Source organism: Bombus terrestris, chromosome 9 (genome assembly GCF_910591885.1).
Source record: "Bombus terrestris chromosome 9, iyBomTerr1.2, whole genome shotgun sequence".
In the NCBI taxonomy this organism is placed as follows: domain Eukaryota; kingdom Metazoa; phylum Arthropoda; class Insecta; order Hymenoptera; family Apidae; genus Bombus; species Bombus terrestris.
The window spans coordinates 16156840-16177874 of NC_063277.1; the positions used below are offsets into that span (position 1 = coordinate 16156840).

The 21035-nt window shown below is 40.4% G+C and overlaps 1 protein-coding gene across 1 annotated transcript; it reads right to left on the bottom strand.

The window, feature by feature from the left end:
- Positions 1-11282: 11282 nt before the first annotated feature.
- Positions 11283-17896, bottom strand: LOC100650207 (silk gland factor 1). The gene has a single exon (XM_012312084.3). It carries the CDS (start codon positions 16637-16639, stop codon positions 15119-15121), a length of 1521 nt encoding a protein of 506 aa, XP_012167474.1. The 5' UTR covers positions 16640-17896; the 3' UTR covers positions 11283-15118.
- Positions 17897-21035: the final 3139 nt, after the last annotated feature.

The following is a 21035-nucleotide window of genomic DNA, read 5'->3' on the forward strand; positions in this document are numbered from 1 at the left end:
AATACTTGGTACACGATATCACGAAATATTTGGTAATACCATTGTGAATTGACGGTCACGAAATCGCCACAATACGTAGTATTTACGAGATAATAGAGTATAATTAAACGATATATTTACAATTACGTAGTTGGTTGTTTTCATTTTATTCCTTGTAACCGAATATCGAGATATAACGATTTCGGTTTATTGTAATTTCTCATCGTTTCGAGATATCGTACTGTTATATTACCGGATATGGACAGATTTCTTGGAACAGCTATAAACGAGCTTCGCAGAAGTTAAACTGGTCGACTCAACTTTGCGTAAATCTTTCAACTTCATTACACATGTACATAATTAGCGTCTAACTTCTCAAAAAACATAATGGCTTATATCTCCATAAATAGGTATGTTTTGTCATAAATTCCAAGGTAAAATCTAAAAAATAACATTTACACTTTTAATTTATGTTATTAACCAGTATGACTTCTAAGCGACTCGATGTTAGATATAACGCAATATTGATCTATCGTGTTATTAAATACCAATACCCTCTCCTAGCTGTAATATCAAGTATTCGATTGATCCGGTATGCCATCAAACATCAACCTATTACAATTACGCTACTATCAATGCTACCATACCACTCCAGAAAACATCGTTAACCGTAGCCAACCGTAACCAGCACCGCATTCCCAAGAGTACCAACATTATCGACGAACTATACCTGTCACATCTCATCCATATACAGCGTGTCCGTCAGAGTTCCGTTTAATACCCTCGAATTAACGACGCCGCTTATCGCCGTGTCCCGAGAGCGAGCCGCTGATAAAACCCGTCGATGAAGCGTTAAATTCCATGCGAGGGGGCTTCTGTCCTTCGTATCCTCCTTCGCAGCAACCCTCGCGCGGACTTTCCACGTTAGCGAGCAAGAGAGAAGAAGCGAGGTTACAAGAGAGCAGGGTAAATTCGTAGCACGCACACGACTTTCCTCTCCTCGTCGATATCGGCGTTGCCTCCCCTCTCGCGCTGTACACGACGGCCCTCCAACCCCCACTGCTCGACTGTAACGTCACACGCTCCCCACCACGTCGACCTACGATATCGCGACTCTCCCCACTCCCGCGCCGCTACACTATAGCTTCCCCCACTTTAGCGCCGTTGTCCCGTTCGTCTCTCCACTTTCGCATCGCTACACCCTAGTTTCCCCCTCTCTCGCGCAACCGCCCGTTCTCCCTCCTTCGCGTTCCCCGCTTTTTCCCCCACTCTTTCACGTCTCCGTCGCGTCCCCTCCGCTTCTTCGTTACTCCACCTTTCATCCAGCGCGTTCTCCAGCGCGACTCTTTCTCCCTTCGTTGGTGTCTTTCGACGCTCTCTCCCCCCTCCATTCCAGCAACTCTTCGCCCCGCTGCTGTACCGTTCTTCACCGTACGCCGACTCTTTTTTGCCTTGCCTTCTTGTGTCCATTTTTCCACCTCTTTTCACTCGTGTCTTACTGCTTCTCCCTCTTTGTCCCTCTCACGGCCACGATTCACCCTTTCTGCTCCACTCCCATCAACCTCCGCTATACTTTCACCGTGTCTCGCTTCAACTCGCGTGCTATTCGATTCGTCCCGCTTCCGCTCACTTGCACGTCGCGTCCCTTCCTCCACCCCTTTCTTTCCCTCTCCGACATATACATACGCGTATAAGTATATATACGTATAGGTATACAGAAGGATATATAGCGTCTCGTTTCACGGCACGGCGAGCCTATATCGAACGAGGAATAGGTACGCGCGAGCCGGCGCGTGTGTGCGCGCGGTATGAGCGCGCGCGGCCGCGCGCATGTGTACAATCAAACATTGTTCATGATTTAGTCAAATATTGGCGAGATACACAGGTTTGTAGTACCTCTCAATGTATATCTGCCTGTGTATCATGCTGAATAATCCGCGGGAGATTGCACCTCGATTGTCCACCCGTTAACTAAGACTCGTTACGCTTACCCGGACTCGCGACGCCCGGCTCCGCGTCCATTCTCCCGTCTTTCTACCGTTATAGTTGTTGTTGATCGTTCGATAGTCGTTAACGTGTCCGACCATGTTTTATGAGACTTGGCTGTTAGAAGAGGTTGGAGAAAATGCACGTGTTAAATTCCACTGTTTTTGGTACCTGCAATCTGTTTACTGTATGATTAGGTATGTCTATAGCGTATTATTGTATTTGTATTACAACCGGAACAGTCGGGCAATTCTATTGTAACGTATTTGAGAACACGTGGATGAGATAATGTAACGCTGTTCTCGGATTTCATAGTTGCTCCATGTTGTAAATTGCTATTTGTACTATCTGGTATCAGCAATAATGAATTATTTACAATCGTGGACACTTGGTTTTGGTTAGAGATAACAGTGGTAATTAATACTAATCGTAGAACGAGGCTATATTTTCATTTTGCTTTCGCGGTATAATTGTAATAGGAAATGAACAATACGATATTTGTAAGAGAAATTTTAGTTACAGAGAACGCACAGATAGAAACGAAGTGAGAAACGAGACGATACAAGATAATTTACGTGCATATGATAATACGTACACTAGTACATAGGTAGAGTAATAGAAAGATGAAAAATAGTAATATATCCTGTACAGAATAATACGCTATTGTAATACCTGGAGAGATATGAAATTTGAAAATTAATTTTTGCAATTCATTCTGGATGGTTTCTTGATTAATTTTCTTTTCGCCGTATTAAAACACGTGGTCATCAAGGTGACGTTCAATTTAGGGGTCAATTTAAGAGTAATAAAGGCGAGATAGGTGTAATAGGAACTTTTAATGCTTGACGTAAAAGGGGCAGATAAGATAATAAAAACACCACGGCAGTAAATTCGGCCAGCGGTATCTGCTAAAGGAAAATCAATATGTCAGGGAACTCTTTCGACCGAGTTATCCGGTCTTGTCGATCCTTTCATTCAGCAAACCTTCATAGAACACGTCGAAAAGAAAAGAAAGAAATCACAGAAAATCGTATTAGGTTCCTCGTATTAGGTTGTCCGAAAAGTTTCTTTCCTCTCATAAGGTGATACTAGACGAACAACAATTTCTGCTTTATATTATTTTATTGAATTACGTATGATCCATTTCGTTCTACTTCTATTATTACGTTCGTGCATAATTCAATAAACTAATATAAAACAAAAAACATTGCGCGTCTATTATTTCCTTATAAAACGAAAGAAACATTTCGGACAACCTAATACAATGTTCAAGATCCACCATACTTTTGTATTCTGCATAACGTCGTTCAAAAAAAATGTTACTCGATTAAATCGCAAACGACTCAAAACCTACCACGTACCAATACCTAATTTATAATTAATTGAGCAATTTTTCCTCAAATACCTCAAAAGGAAATTCCACGTAATTCGATCGAAAGGATACACCGCCAATAATCGTGGCAATTAACGTGACTTTGAATAGCAAAAAGAAACAGATAAAAAGCACACGCTACTCGATACCAACAACTTCCGTAAAACCATGTGATCAGTTCCGTTTTCTCAAATTTAGACTTGTTAAAAATAAGAACTACCCTCCATTCGGACTTATTTCGCTGTCCCCCTAAAATCTAATAGAATCATTTTATTCCCAAGTTGGTAGGTTTCTTCTGGCGCTCGAAGGTTCGGCGTACACCGACTCAGTTACCGGATGATTTCGATGATCGGCACGTAGCCGCGATCGACCGCGTTATAATCGTCCATTACCGCGTCGATGAGGATCGATCGCATCACGAGATCCGTATCGAGGCAACATTGTCTGGCGGAAGCCTGTCGATAATACAATCGGCCGAATTTTTACGGCCGTTCTCGCCGGAGTCGCCCGTCGAATCCGTAATTAATGAGCGCGTATCGATTGCATACACAGATTAGGAGATTCGAGGAGAGAGTAGCGGAACCGGAAATAAAAGGCGAGATGAAATAAAAAAAAAAAGAGGAAGGGGAGCAGAGAGTCAATGAACGCGAACGTGCCTCCTGGATGAAAGTCAAATATTATCGGGCGAATTTGTTAATGCTCTTATATCGCGGAAAACTCCACGGCCTCGTTTTTTCTTTCTCGATGATGGAATAAAGCTTGTGAAGCGAGGCTGCGATGAAACGATTCGATAGAATCGAAGAGTAATAGACGGCAGCTCGGATTTGGATAAAATATTGCGTACAGGCGTATGGTTGAATTTCTATCATTCAGTTATCCTTTATACGTGCGCGAAAATAATTTATTGTAACTAATAATATTAACGACTATTGTCAAGCGACAGGTTGTAGATTTCATAGATTTCTTTTTCACAATTTTACAATTTGACATCATCCTATCAACTTCCTTTTGCAAATACATTTATTTTGATAATTTTGTGTTTAGTAGAATGATCGGATATTTCATAATTTTGTAAATGATTTACTTTATTAGATCTAATTTGTCTAATGTTGGTTTTGTGTATATGTATAATGTATAACGTTGATTTATTTATTACTAATTGGGTTGTTATTAATCGTTAGATCAAAGGATTAAAGATAAAAGATAATCCTATTATGATATGATCAATTATTTTCTTTTTACTGTATTATAAAAAAAAATTGAGTTATAGTTACGGAAGATCAGAAGTTATGGAAGAATTTATGCACAGTTACATGAATTGCTTATCTAATTCGTTTCATGATTTGGCAATCTTAGATTGTGACTGATTACGACTGACAATGACACGATTTTAGGTATCACTTCGATGATACTAACAGAGGAACACGATATCATTCCTCTGTTTATCATAGAATTTATCACCGCGAACTTTCTAAATTAAGCCGTTTAACACGAACAAGTTAATAAAATATCGATTTTCAACGTAATTTGTAGATTTCTGATTACGATAAAGTTACCTATTTTGTTCATGGATAGTAGGTATATAGTTGATAAATCGTATAAATTACACTTTCAGCTGGTAACCTTTTTATTCCCAATAATAACGAGCTATGCAAATTGAAAAAAGTCCAAGAGAAACTATATCTTGGTGAACTACGAAAGGAGCATTGACACGGTTGCTACCTCGTTATTTTATTTTCGTCCACTTGTTCAAGCTGAACACTACACGCGCTCTATCGTGTTTGAAATTGCACGATTACAATACACAACGATTCCTAAAAATCAGCCATCTACCGATGATCATATGATAACGCCGGCGATGATGAATCCGCGATCCGCATAGCATAATAACCGGAGAACTCTTTCGAATAATTGTTTCTTCGATGGTGCAAATCATTCTGTTATGACATTGGTTTCCGCATAATCGTTTAAGCGTTCAAGATGATATACAACGATGATATATATTTTTGGCATTTTATCTGCAATATAATCGATAGAGTTAATCTTTATTTGAGTGGGCCACTTTAACCTTGCATCGAGGCCATGAAATTTCAAAGTTGTAGACATTTGTACCTTAACGAAATTTATCGATCGGCCATTAATAAATTTTCTGCGATTAAATTCGCTGAAAATTTTCATACGTTTTGATTTCGATTTCAATTTGACTGATCCTTTGAGTCTCCGAAAGACGCGGAACAAAAATGGAATTTTTCGCGGACGTTGTTTAAATTTGTAAAAGAACGACTGCGATTAATTGGTCGAAATGTTCTACCGTTCTGCCTCTGCAGCATTAAATGCTCTAACTAATGGCAAGGTTCCGATCGCGTTGCTTTTGAAAGATTCGAACGAAAATGGAATTTTTTGTAACCGTTGCCAGCCAATGTGGTTAACTAAAAATCAATTAGCAAAGACACTGGTAATGAATATGCAAGAAGTCGTAATGCTTCTTGGTGAAAACTTTGTGTAACTTTGCTGTCTTCGTACGACGTTGAGTATCGTGGATAGGCATTCTGCTTACGAATATGGTTAGAGTCGTGAATTAATTAACAGCTTTCCTATTCAAAAATATTATATCCTTGGTGAATGTTATCGAGTACACGAAGTCTGCGAGCTATCGAAAGGGGCGATGTTTAACGGACTCGCGAATGAAAACAGGAAACCGTAAAGAAACAAGGCTAAGAAATCACTGGTGTGTCTGTACGCGGGAGATAGGCAAGTGCGAGGAAAGGAGAAAAAGCCTGCAACAACTTTCTTCAGAGGAAACATCGGAATTTCCGTTTGCTCGTTGCAAACAGTATCGTTGCAATAAAATTATTTAACTTTTCCCGTTTTCTTCTGTTACCGAGATACTAATACCAATACTACGATAGTATGGTCGGTTATTGTTGTAAAAGATTGCACGACAATTGCCTTCTATACGCCTATTATTCTACTTATAAAATACCAAGGCGAATAAATTTTTACTATCGCTAAACGGGTAAATATTTGCGAATGTTAGTAAACAAATATTCGTGAACATCGCTGAACAAACATTTGTGAGAAATATATTATCTGCCAAATATGTGCAATACGTCAGTGTTACAGCGATTGTAATCGAGTATATCTATGAATATTACATCATGTATTTCTATTAAATTTTAACTCGCGATAATAACTTTTTATCTGATCGTAAGTACTATATCTTAAGTACATGTTATCATTCTTTTGTTTGAGAATATATCATCTCGTAAAATAAGCTTTAATAACGCGTAGCTACACTGATTCTAGTCTACCACGATAATTTCGAAGTCGATTTCATAAATTAGTTTTATAATGCAATCGATAACGGTTGCGTGTGATACACAAGCATAACGATTCGTGGCCAAAAAATTAACCGTGCAAAAGATATATGAAATTCGAAGAAAGTTAAACGAATGGTACAAGTATCGCAGTATTCGTTGATTTCAAGATGTTTAAATTTCAGAGCAAAATAATTCCAATTAATTATAAATACTTGTCGAAGATATCAAAAGGAAGAACAGGGGAAATAGTCGGGTATATTCAGAATAAAAGAAGAACGTCTAAGAATCAGGCGAATTTTCGTAGAAATACGTGGATTTATTGAAACATTTACAACCTCGTTTGCTCGCGTCGTTTCTTCTGTGTCCGCGGCCCTTAAAACTCGCGAGGGCCGTGGACGTCATTTCCGCTGCTGTGGCTTGTGCGTGTTATGTACATGAACCACAGAATCACCGCTGGATCGTCATCGAACCACGTGATTCTTAAGAATCCCCGGTCAGAAACGACACTGAAAAACTTCTCCGAAGCGGCGATTCGAACAAGTAAATAGAAGGTGTTGTCGTAGAAGTGGACGAAGTTAGGAAGGTTCGACGGAGGTTGGGGTGTGGCAGCAAGAGAGGACAGAAGGAAGGAGTGATTCGATCGTTCCTTGATTCCGATACATCGAGGTTACGTCTCGTGGATAAGCGTGAAGAAATGCCGGAGGATGCACAGGAACAATGAAAGCGTAAACACGGCGACGAGATTTCGTGATTTCGAGACTTTTCCTTTCGTACGCAAGCGCGAACGCATCCGCAACTATCGCGGTAGCATCGTTCAACCTGCGTAATCGATCGAGATCTACCATTCTACGTATTCGTGCAAAAGATTGAATGACGAACGAGAAAGGAGGAATGACTTTTCTTTGTGTTTTCTTTTATATCTTCTGTCTTTTATTATTATTAGTATTATTTTTTTTCCGTCTCTGTTTTACTCGTGTACGTGCATTGTCTTCGGTCGCGGTAATTACCGTTCGACGAGTTTCGAACGGCGAGAAAAATGAACGGAGAGCACATGTCGATAGAAGGAAACCTAGAAACACACTCGGATCCGACGATATTATTTTCTTTCTCGCTAAGTGATCATAGCGATTCGCGATGCTCGCTGCTCCCTGGCTTTCGTCTCCTCTATTTACAGGGCGTTTCGTGGAGGGGCGTGTTTCAAAAGCAACCCCCAGTCGGCAACGGTCGTTGAATCGACAAGGGTGGCCGAGGTTCGAACCGTGGCATCAGCTGCCACGCTTTTTACGAGCGTTGCTTTTGAAACGCACTGTACAATGCTCACGCTTTTGCCTCTCTCATACTATCATTCGCTCGTACATTCGCTCGATCGCGCATTATATATATATATATATATATAATATTATATATATATATATACATAAACATACATATATATATAATATGTATATATCTAATAGCGTATCATTAGACTCCATTTATTTATATATTTATACTTTGTATTTATAATATTTATATTTATATGTATATATATATATAGCTCCCTGTAACATATATAATATTGTACATCGTACACGTTACATTTGTGTCACTATCTACACGTATCATACAAAAAACACTGGACGTGTCCTGCTTTCGACGCTTTTAAACAAGAATTCTTACTCCTGGTATCTCTCTCTCTCTCTTTCTCTCTCTCTCTCTCTCTCTCTCTCTCTCTTTGTCGTACATTGTATGAATAAGAATGTGCATGTGTATGTCTGTGCATATCGCGTTGTATCTTGTGTGTTTGGAATGTGCTGCAGCACGAGGATTTTCGAGTATAACGTTGCGTACGAATGCGCACCTCTACAAGGGGAAATACACAGGCGTCTCTTGCAAGCCTACGTTCATTAATTTAGATTTATTCTCGCGGGTTATCACATTTTTTGCTCTACGCCGGCGCTCGCGCGGGTTCGAGCCAGCCATCGAACGGGGGCTCTCTTTCCCTTCGAAATCTCCACTCAGATTCGAGACACGAATCGTCAGGTCTTGGATCCTCAAGAATTCGCAAAATTGATCGTAACGTTTACTGTTGTAGTTGGTTATAATCATCGACATTTATTCCGTCGCTGAATGATATCGTTAAAAGAAAGGAGAAATATAAAAATATAGAAAAAGTATAGCGATCAAGATCATTTATACATCTATCGTTCGTTGATTGGAAAGAAAAAGAAACAAGTGAAAATGGGTGAACGTAGAAACATTCTAAAGACGACTGCAATTTAATGATCGTAATCGTAACACGATTAAACTTGCGTATAATCTCGTTTAGCTGAACCGACACAGCTGTAAGTTCTAAGAACTCTGTCTATGTTCACGAAGAATGACAATCTATCGCACGCTCGTCAAATTATTCATCATTTTCCTATAAATTAATCTTTTCCACGGACAACTATTTTTTTATCATTTCCTAGAAGGCGATTGTTCAACTTGTTTAACCGCTTAACCTACTATTACGGGCATAGCCCGTAGGACGTACTATACAAATCGTGCGAATGGCTCGAAGGCTGCGCGAGCTTGTTTACGCTTTCGGCCCAAAATTCTCGAACGTAAATCGTAGGTTAAAGGGTTAACTTTCACTCTAACATCATACGCGATTCCATCGTCCTATGAAAATATATAACACTTAACTATTTATATGGCAAAACACTTTTTGAACATCTTCGAAGCTTCTGTCAGTTGACTTTCTCAAAGAAGAGGAAACTGATATTAACGAAACTCGCGCTATATTCGAATAATATCCGATAAATATCTAAGATATAGAGGGAAACAGAGAATAAGTAACTGGTTCTTTGATTCCAAATCAAAATTCCTCTGCTATATATTTATCGACAGATCTTGATTTCTGATAAACTTTAATAGTCGAATTAACAAGATGTTTGATATTCAGGCCTGTCCAATAGTATCGGAACGATAAATTACAGAAACATAGAAGAGTAGAAGGATTGAGATCAACGACCGGCTGAAAATCATCGAAGGTACAGATAATCCTACAAAAATCCTTCGCTATCGCTTTCTAGTATCGCAATCTATACTCGGTAAACAATCGTCTATTGATCGTCGATTCAGCTCTTTGTTCCTCGAAGAAGTACAAGAGTTGAGCCAGAAACTTTAAATAACGGGACGAATTTCCAAGAAGTTTCGTGTTAACCACTTAGGTACAGCTGAATTTTGCTGAATTAGATACAGGGCTGTTTCTCTGTTCACGGTTTCACGCGAATTACGCGTAAACGATACAGCGCTGTAACGTGTGACGAATAATGCTGTTCCCTACGCAATTACGTTGCAACGAAATTTTTGATAATTGAATTTTGTGAAGAAATATTATTTTGACTTTTCCAAGTTTCATGCTATAGCCGCATCTATGCTAATTAAGAATCCGTTCGGCTTTTTTCCTTCGCATGACCAGAAGGGTTAAAAACATGCGCGCCAGGACACCCTTTTTCTTGCTCCTAACTTTGTGAATTTTGAGTTTCTCTTTCCGGTTAATTTTTTATGTAATGTTAAAATATCAATAAACAAGTGATAAAAAATGGATAGTAAAAATATTTTTTGTTTCGTTTGTGCAGAACTTTAAAAACCGGCCGAAATTCATGTCCCTAGACTAAAATACCCCCTTAAAGAGGACTGGTCCCTATGACCGCGCGTGGTCGGTCGTAGGTGCGGTAAATGACATCCGAATTCTTCTCCAGTTTATCTGGAATTTACTGTTCAAAAAGTTTGATGGATAATGTTACTTCGCAAACATCGTATCTTGCATTCTTTATAACAGGGTGAAAAATAAAAAATTACTTATTTGACAAAAATAAGAAATAAGAAATTAAATCATATTATTCCTCGTGGAATTCTTTAAAACCCTTTGAGTGCTGAATACTCGCGGCCTATGCCGTCCGTACGGACGGCGCGCGTCTAGCGCTGACGATCGCTGTGGACGGAATACTTTTTCGTTAGACTGAACTCTGTTGGTCGACTATTCAAAGCGCAAATCGTAATAAGTTATAGTAATTGAAATTTGCAGTTAACTAGAATTTGGGTAATAAACTAGGAAACAATAAACTAGAAAACTAAATTTAGTAAATATGACAGAAGTTAATAATTTAGTTGTGTGTGGAAAATTCAGTGCTGGAGAAAATTAAAATAACCAGATATGTAACTTTCCTACAAGTGGTGACAACTTCAACAATAACGAGGCACTATTGGCAATTGTTTACTGCCGTAAGGAATGCATTTATATTTATTTCGCACAAACGTAATAGTATTACTTCTGCGTAGGTGTTCGGAAAAATTGAAAGACCCATATATGCGTCCTTAGTCCATGCCGGGAACTTACAGAATATGTCCTTAGTCCACACCGATAGCTTTCGCCAGACATCTATATGCGCCCACAGCACTCAAAGGGTTAAAATAGTCGATACAATAAACTGATATAGGCGAAATGCTGACAAGCGGGTCAGACGTGAACTCTCACATCTGAAGAATACTTAGCGACCGAAATAAAAAGCAAACGCAGTGCGCGTAATAATCCGCGAATTAGATGCAAATGGGTTAAAAAGAACATCCTCTATATATTTAACGAAATATTTAACGAAAAGCAACGATCGATACCCGACACTGGGGTATCAAAGACATATATTTTGTCTGTATATTGTTAACACAGTTATAAAACATTGCGAACATAAAACGACAAGAAAAGTGTGAAGTAAAACAAATAAAAAAGATGATTTAGTTCAAACGAATAGGCCAGTAGAGTGAACCGCTATAACTCGTGATTTAAAATTACATCCGCGAAAGCCACTATAGTGGCGTACTGTATCTAAAAGGTTAAACTTGCTATTGTCTTGGAAAAATCGAATTTGACGTTATTTAAATACAGAATTTTTGTGAAATATCATTAAACAAGTGTTAACTAGAAACAATCGTAATAAAACAGAGTTTGAAGATATTTATCTGGATATATTATATAATATATCTCTGAAATAAGCGTTATAAATATAAAAAAGATTGTACTTACTTTATAAAGGAATATCTTGCAATTATTTTAAAGAGAAATATCTTAGTAGTTATATTACTGTGTAAAGATAAAATTAAAAAATTGTTATATTTATTTAACATGTATCTTTTTTCACTTATATCAAACACACGTTCTCGTCAAATATTATTTACCATGTTATAACATATTTAATTTCAAAATAATATAATAAATAATTATGTTATAAAGTCTAAGGAACGATGCTGAATTCGGTTAACATATTGAGATAGTGTCTAAACAAATTAAAAAATATATATATAATATATAGATAACAACTTTCGATTATTTTTATTTGGTAATTGAGTATACGACATCTTCAAGCTCGGTTTTATCCAACGACGATAATCTTGATAAACGTGAAAATCATCGAATCAAAGAGAACCAGCTACGTAGCTCTGTAAAATTTCAACTATCGAATCTTGTCGTATCCTTTGCATTATTCCCTACGCAATCTTATCTTTCTATAATCGAGGTAACTTAAGATCTAGGAAAATATAAAATTTTCCCTTTATCTGCCTTAAAAACCCTACTCTAAAATTGTTTAAGAACATTAAAAATTGTTCGTCCTGTCAAAACGAAAATGAGATTGCAACATATATATTCGAGTTAATATTCCGCATAATAATCAGCAACGAAATAAAAGAAAGGATAGGGAAACCAAGGTTCACATTCGTGTCTCGAAATGCGAAAATATTCGACTCGATCTCGCCCAATCAACTTCCCTCCGACGAGAAGGAAATTGCACACGTGTATTGCGACTAGAAACGAATCGTTCGAACGAATCGACGATTATGTTTCCGTGTTAAGAAAGGAACGAGAGAACGGCTGACGGTCGAGGCGAGTGTGGCGCAGCCGGAGGATCGCATCGTTGTCGCGTATCACAGAAAAAAACCTATGCGTGGTGAACGTCAGTCGAAAAAGGTCGCGAACCGGAAGTCAATGGAGAACTCGTCGAGCATCTACGAATTTCATTCGTTTTATTTTCTCTTTTACATCGCAATCGTATATCTGGTCTCGCGGCCGTCTGTCACGATTCGAGTACAGCTTAATCGGCGTCTTGACATATTTTTCTTTTTCAACGTCGATTGCGTCGTGTAACGATGAAGAGCAGAACGATAATCCGGCGACTAAGCGATCGTACGATGTCGACCGTGAGTTTCGAAACGCACGTGTTCCTCTAACCAAAAATTTCTACGATCCAGGAGACAAGAGTTTACTCAAACGAATTAATCTCGGACTTGTAGAATTGATTTTTTAGCAGAAATAAACGAACGCGTTAAAAGATGTTGTACGTTTATAAATGGACAAGTTAGGTTCAAGAGATTGGGAATGAAACAACGAACGGCGAATTTTAACTCGTTTTCCAAAAGTGATAAATAAATCGATGGAAACTGACTGGAATTTATAACACTCGAATGCTTCGATTCTTTTGTACGGTATTAATGATAGTTAATAAGCGATTAATAGAGAATGCTATGAATATTGATGCGTTTATGGGTAACTTTGAGAAGAGATATACGCGAGATACGCGTAACGTGCAAAAGTACGAAAAATGTTGAAAATACACGTTGGGAACTTTTACCTGGGTTCTTTAGTTACGTTCGCAAAAATACGCGTTTGCATAAACACGTGTAGATAACTGATAAATAATACGTGATATTATCGAGTTGAAAAACAATAAATCCTAGATCATGAACTTTTACTGAACGAATAATATTTAAAATTTTATTACTTTACGTCAAATATCGTCAGCTGATTCTTGTAACTCGTAAAATTCACTTTTAGAAATTTCTACAACTCTACGGATTTTATCAAAATTGTTACTAAGCCGCGCAAGAGAATTTATCGATGTTGCAAACTTGTCAGTTGTAAAGTTTCGCCGACGATATCAATTTAATTGCAAAACAAGATCCCGCTGAAACATCGTCGATTCCGAATTTGCAAATGAAAAAACTACGAGAGAAATGGTGGAAAATGGAAGAGGATTTTTATATTAAACTACGTAACTAATCAGCATCGACGAGGATATTATCCGAATCGTCGCACAATTTTTCAAATCGATTTTCTAATTATTGGAATAGAAGATGCGTTAACAACTAGCACTAATTCAAAGTTCAATATCATTCAAAATACCTAGAACACGTGTGTAATTTTAAAATAAGATCGACATCGTACTTATTTGGCATTACAACTCGAACTTCTATAGAACTAATAAACATAGATCGTTGCACAATAAATTTCTTCTTTCAATAAAACTTTTTCGTCGGACATTTTTAAATCGCGAACAAACGTACGATGTACCACGCAAAATTTCGATTTGGCATTTTCCTTGGTAGTTTAATACGCCTTTCGAAACAATTACGTATTTAACTCGTTTCAAAGTACAACGTACAAAAATCAAATTATCGGATCATTTTACTTTATAAATAAAAACACAACGAAACAACAAGAGCACAGTTTTTACAAAAATAAAACCAACAAAAATGTATCGATTCGAGTGATTTTAGCTTTGCGTTATAACTTAATTTTTATTTCAAAAGGAGAAATATTGATTTAACGTCACTGGTATCTCTGGTCTCAAAACTTCCGAAATTTATTGTGCGACAACTTAATACGACTCACGCGAGATTAAAAGATTCTGTCGCGAAGGAGCCTGCTATTCCTTATTATTGTACGTGATCGCGAAACAACAGCCGATTAAAACCCATTGTATCCAAAAATGATCTAGGTGAACTCACGACCAGCCAGACCAGAACCGTGTATCACGATCGAACCTTTCAAGGTCACACTTTCCACAAAAAGAAACCGCAAAATTCGCAGCTGCCCAGCTCGACGATTTCCTAAGCGTCCTCCAGTTGTCGTCCTCCGTGTCTCGAAACGCCCCTTCGCACCCGCACCGTTCGCACCACATCATCCCCTTTTTGACAACGATCAACTCCGAATTCAGCCGCGCGACTCTCACCTCCTACGGTCCGGTCTAATCTTCTCCGTTCTAACATCTTCTCACACCATATCCTCCTCGTCGTCTTCCTCTTCCTCCTCGTCGTAATCGTCCTCGTGGCCGACGGGCCAGCAAGCATCCACCTCGTTGTCCTCGCAGCGTCGCCGACGTCGCTGTTGCGGCGGTTGTATCGACGCTGAGACTCGCAACGACGCCGACTGTGAGACGACAGCCGCCGGCTGCGAGGGTGCCGACGACGAGGACGAAGAAGACGATGACGAGGACGACAAGGAGGTCGAAGAGGAGGGTGGTTGATGATGATGGGCTTGGTGATCCTGATCGAGCGCAGGGAGAACGATGTTCGCCGTGGTCGAGGGATTGCTCGCGGCTGCGGTGGCGGCGTATGCCGCGGCTGCAGCGACTCAGGCCAGGGCGTAGGGGTGGGTAGCGTGGTGTCACAAGCCCGGAGCCGCGGTGGCGACGGAGGACGGCGGGGGCGCGCTGCTACTAGCCACGCTGGTCGCGTGATGGTACAGCGGACTCTGATAATACTCCTGGTGATGATGATTGGTCATGTTGTGCATGGGACCAGCCGCGTTCGAGCCCGTGTGCATGCCGTTGTGATGATGATGAGTCGGTGGCGCGGAATGCGCGTGAGGATGATGAGGCGAGCCGAAATTGGCGTAGCTCTGATGCAGCTGCTCGTACATTTTCATCTCCGGTGGCTTGATGTCTTGCGCGCCTGGCGATGTGCCCGCCGTCGCGCCCGGCAGTAACCTGGTGATGCTAAAAGGATGACTGGCAGCGGTATACGGTGGCTCTTGTTTCAGACTACCGGCCATTCCATGGTGCAGAGCCGTGGGTTCAGAGATCAAGTGAGGATGAAGACTTCGACTGACCATGGCGGTCAATTCGTCGTGAGCAGCGCCTAGTTCGGGTCCCAGGAGGCCGCCTATGTCTGTTGCATCGCTCTTTAACGAGGCATGGTGTTGGTGGAGACCGGCCGAGTGGTGATGATGATGCGACACCAGGGAATGAAGATCCTTGTCGTCCTGTTGCTGGGGCCCGTGGTGGAGAGAAGACGTTGTCTTTTTAGCTGCATGAGCCAACTCGTGGGAGGTCGGACTGTTGTGTCCGGCGGCGGCTGCGGCGGCTGCCGCGGCAGCGGCGGCCGCGGCTCCGGTATGATGTTGTTGATGCTTGTTGTTCTGTCTGGTTAATTCTTTCTTTTCGTCTTTGAACCTCTTCTGTCGACGTAAATAGCATCCGTTCTCGAACATGTTCCCACTCTCTGGGTGCAAGGTCCAAAAGGAGCCCTTGCCGGGCTTGTCCGGAGTTCGCGCCACTTTCACGAAACAATCGTTAAAGCTGAGCGAATGCCTGATGGAATTCTGCCAGCGCTGCTGATTTTGTCTGTAGAAAGGGAACAGGTCCATGATGAACTGATAGATCTCCGACAACGTAAGCATCTTGCTGGGCGCGTTCTGGATAGCCATTGTTATCAAACTGATGTAGGAATAGGGCGGTTTCGCGTGGGTGTAACTCCTGCGGTAAGACTTGTCGGTTCTGGCGCGTTGCAAAGCGGAATTAGGCGAATCTGGCTCGGTAAGGGAAAGAGGATCCCTGGTAACACCGGCGCCGCCGCCTGGCGTTAGAGGACCATAGCCGACGGCGCTCATACACGCGCCACCGCCTCCCATCGAGGCACTCCCGTAACCACCCATAGCACCACCGCCCATCGATGCCATCCCCATTGCCGAACTCATGGTGCTCATGTTGAAACCGCCGGCACCCTGAGGACTGCAACTTGGTCCAACACCGACACCCATTGACATACCCATAGGCATACATCCTACCGAGTTGATCGAGCTGTACGTAGGCGCCATGCTGCCCATCGTGGACATCGCGGCGCTGGTCATCGCGCCGCCGAGGCTACCAGCATCGCTGTACAGCTTCTGCGACTGGAGCATGGTCATAGAGCTAACCGGTGCCGGAGTGGCGGGTTGCTGTCTGCTTGTCAAACGAGAATCATGAAAACCGCGGTACCACGGCTGCTGCTGGTAATGCGACGGTTCCCGAATCTTCTCCTCGGTGACGAAAATGCTTGACACCGTTCGTTAACACACGGTTATTTCAATTACTCACGATTCTTTATATCCTAAACACGACTGTGATTATTATCGAGTTACATGTGTCAATATCACTGATATTTCACTGTCCACGATAATCTGATTCGTACGTCGACAAACAGAAACTTCACCTTCGTTTTCTATGGCTTCTCCAACTTGCGTGATACGACGTTTAAAACACAATTCGCGCACTCGAGCAATTATCCTCTTTGGAAAAATTCACAGAATCTTCGGAAGAAATTCCACGATCTTCTTAGATATAATATCTTCTTCCCTTCAACACCGAGAATCCTTTAAAGTACACCGTAAACGAGCGTATATATGTCCGAAAAGTTCACGATCGCTCGATCACTTCGTCAACACGTTGCGAATAACGCACTGTATGAAATTGTACGCGCGGGCTGGTCGCGCACGGCCAGCATCAAGCACGAGCTGAGAACACACGGCGAGCAGCGATCGACGTTGTTTGAGCGGGGTTCTGTGTGCTCGAGCCGCCTCACCTCCACTCTCCCTCATTCACCAGTCTCGTTGTCTCACTGTCTCTCTGTCTCTCTGTGTGCCGTGTGGATGAAGGCCGGTTGGCGAGTGTACTCCGCTACTCTTGAGTCTGCCGATCTTGTTCAAACACTCCCTACTCCGTACTACGTCTGCCGCGCCTGTTCTATGTTTACCGACCAGTCAGCGTCCATGCCTCCCCACTACCTGGCGGTTATACCAATGAGAGTGCAACGGAGGGTGTTCAACGTGTCCCCTTCGTATCGCATGAATCGGCGGCGCGATAATGCGAGTGGGGAAACAGCCAGACCTTCGAGCGTTCGACGAAGTACGAAGAGCGCAGCTGCGGAATATCCCGCTTGCGCAATATCCCACAGGATGCCGGGCCACGGCGCCCGACCACCACGTCCCGACGGCCGCGTCCCGATGCTCCTCTCTCATGTCATGTCAACTGTCTGTCTGCCACACGTTTGACACCTATCGGCGCGTGTCACGCGACGGGCTGATTTTCTTCCATTTCTTTCTTTCCTTATTTTCTTCCTTTCGATTCTTTCCTCCTATCCTTGGATACGTCTTCTTTTCGTACATGTTCTTATTCTTTATTCTTTTTATTTTATTTTAAGTCGATCGGTTGATCTACTGTTTCTTGTATTTCACTTTCCTTTCTCTTTCTGTCTTCTTCTTTTTCTTCTTCTTCTTCTTCTTCTTCTTCTTCTTCTGCTTTCTTCGAATATGTTTGAATATGTTATTTGGTTCAGTGAATCGATGCACAAGTTCAGTTTTTGGAGATAGTTTCCGAAAGAATGTTTGAACTGTGTTTCTCAAACTCGTGGCAATTTTGTGATCTTCGGAGGTTCACGACGGTGCTGAGAGAAAAGGAAGAACGAAGCTACGTTTCTGGTGCAGTGCAGGTTCGTAGATCCGTTTGTTACAGTAGATCTTTCACGCGTTCACGACGCTTTTCGCTCGTTCGCGCTATCGCTAGTTACGCGTTCGTTGCCTTCCTTCGACCGTTCGTTGAATTTTTGTAGAAATTTCTTATCGATGAATAAAATTAGTCTGTGATAGCTATTGTATACTATGCGATATTTTCTAGAGCGATATTCTATATCAAATCCTCGATACAAAATTATTTATTCTTTCAACCTTTTATTGATTTTTTCGTATTTGAACAAATGTTAAAACAATATTTGAATTAATTAAGAACAGCTCGTTATCAAGCTCTATTCATCCGCGTATCATGCAAACGTATTGCACAAAAATTTGAATTACTCGCTAAACTAGATTATCTAGAAGATTCGAGTCGTTACGAACGAAAGATCGTGAAATTTGAATTCGATTAATCGGTCGTTTTATTTTCCGCGTTATGCGGTAGATAGATGTATTCCTTTTATGACCCGTTACAACTTGAACAAATCAAACGAATTAGATACGCAAACAAGCGTCAAATATTGAAACTAATAACACGTAGCTAGTGACATAGAACTTGTTTAAATTAATCAAACGCCCACTTGTTCTCGAGTTACTTCGATGCTCGAAGATCCGGTAAACACGACAACATCTTGGTGGAAATTCTGATTAGTTTACAGTATGTTTGATAGTAGAATTACCAATTACCCGTAGTAAATTATGAATCGATTATTTGGTATAGGAGAAGAGAAAATGATGTACGTAACTAGAGCATCAAACAGATCGTTTTTACAGTGGTAAGATAGTAAAATACGAGAAACTTAGCTGACAAAGGCCGACCCTATAAAAGCAAATGGAATAAAATATGGACAATGTACGCATGTACACGCAACTTAGAATGTAACGTGCCGTTGCAAATGTTTAACTTTATCAGAAAGAAAAACACGAAAGTTTTCTCTGGACCATCTGGAAATAAAGAATTTTTGGGGGGGGAAAAATGGAAGCTCGTCAAGTAGAGTTTGGCAATAGTAAATGAGAGGAGTAAATATTGACGGATAATAGATTCGTCAAATTGTACCAACGTACTGTTAGAATCATTAAGCTTGGAAAATAGATCACTTAAATCTAACAACATAAATATTGAAGTATGGCAAATTACAGAGAGTTTGGACTGGCTCAATCAACTTACATAAGAATACCGCTGCTTTCATTACCTATGTCAAAGCTAGATAACTCAAACAGTTACCGATAACATTTAATTACAACAACAAATATACACGCATAATATTTATCTATATCCGTACAACACACTGATAACTCTAAACATCCAACGTAAATTTGTCGATATTTACGATTGAGTTAAACCTCTTCTACTACAAGTAGGCACACTCGAATTTTTTTTTTCTTTTTTTTTTTTTTTTTTTTTTTGAGGGAGAGAGAGAGAGAGAGAACAAATTACAAAACAAGCACTTGTTAACTTTTTAACAATAAAGAAATCAGATACAACATAGCTACATAAATATTCTTCAGCCGACTATTCTCTGACATTTTTCAAACGCTTCTTCTCTACGTCGCGATAATTTCATAATCCTGTCGCTGTCATTGAATGTTTACGCGTCAATGGTATTCTTGCTTTAACGAATAAGAGAAAAATGAAAAGTCGAATCGAATATAAATTTGCGAGGGACTTTAGGAAGTTTGTGGAGAGAATGGAGAATTATTTTAATAAGTACGATGAAATTACACGTGTACGTGATATTGACTTGTCGATGTTTACTTTTGAAATGATTAAAAAAAAAAAAAACACACAGGAAAAATAGAAATTTCTTTTTTCAAGAAGAAAATAAATATTCGCAAGTTTTCTTTCTCGGAGAAGGCAACCGACAATCGTTGGAATATAATTTCATAGAGGAAATCGATAAAAATACGACATCACCGTGAGACAATCGAGTTTTGCAATCGAATTTTCCGCTTTTCCGACGCGTCGCGTCGCTCGATCAGCGTCGATTAATCGTTTATCGCGTCTCGAATAATTAACCGTCCGTGGCCCATGAATATTAAACGCGCGTAATAAAAAGAGATCGGATTTTCGGCGGATAATTCGGTTAGCTTAACTCGATCCGGTCGCGCGGTTTCCTCTGTCGCTCCCTCCGTCGATTCGACGCCTCGAAGCTCGCAAGTCGACCGATTTCCTCGTCATTATTTCGCGATTATCCATCGATTCTCTCATAATTACGATTTTATTTCAAGCGTCGATATTAAAACGACCGATCACCGACGGACAATTTCCTCTGTTTAAATAATTTCTGATGCTTTACACGACGTAAGGTACCTACCATTGCGACCAACTATTTCTTCCGACGGAAAGCCCAACGATTCCATCAACACGCAAAGTACCAAAAATTAAAAAGAAATCCAATAATTTTCAATTATTTTAAATTAATTACTTTGATTTCTGTCAAATTATAAAGTCTCAAATAAATTGAACGTATCGCTTGTGCCACTTGTATAAAATTTCATACTTCAACGGGTTTCGTGTATTTTCAATCGGCGTGATGTTCTGATATTTTCCACGTTGCGATTCTTCCATATGCAAAACCTTTTTCTATATTGCTACGCCTACAAACATCTTGCGGGATCTTATTTTCGCTATCTTTATGGCCGTGTCGAGTCTGGTAGAAATTGAAGAAAATTAACAAGACGAATCGATAATGAGCGGTTGAGAAATGACTACCTGTAAATTTGCGATCGTTCTCGAACCGAGATGAAATCAGCGATTCGTTCACGTGGCTAGCTATTTTTCGAGCAAGTGCGAAGTACGGTCTAATGTGTCCGACGC

Bases quoted from the DNA above. Each gene is read 5' to 3' on its own strand.
- LOC100650207 (XM_012312084.3), bottom strand. From the start codon at position 16,639: ATGACCATGCTCCAGTCGCAGAAGCTGTACAGCGATGCTGGTAGCCTC.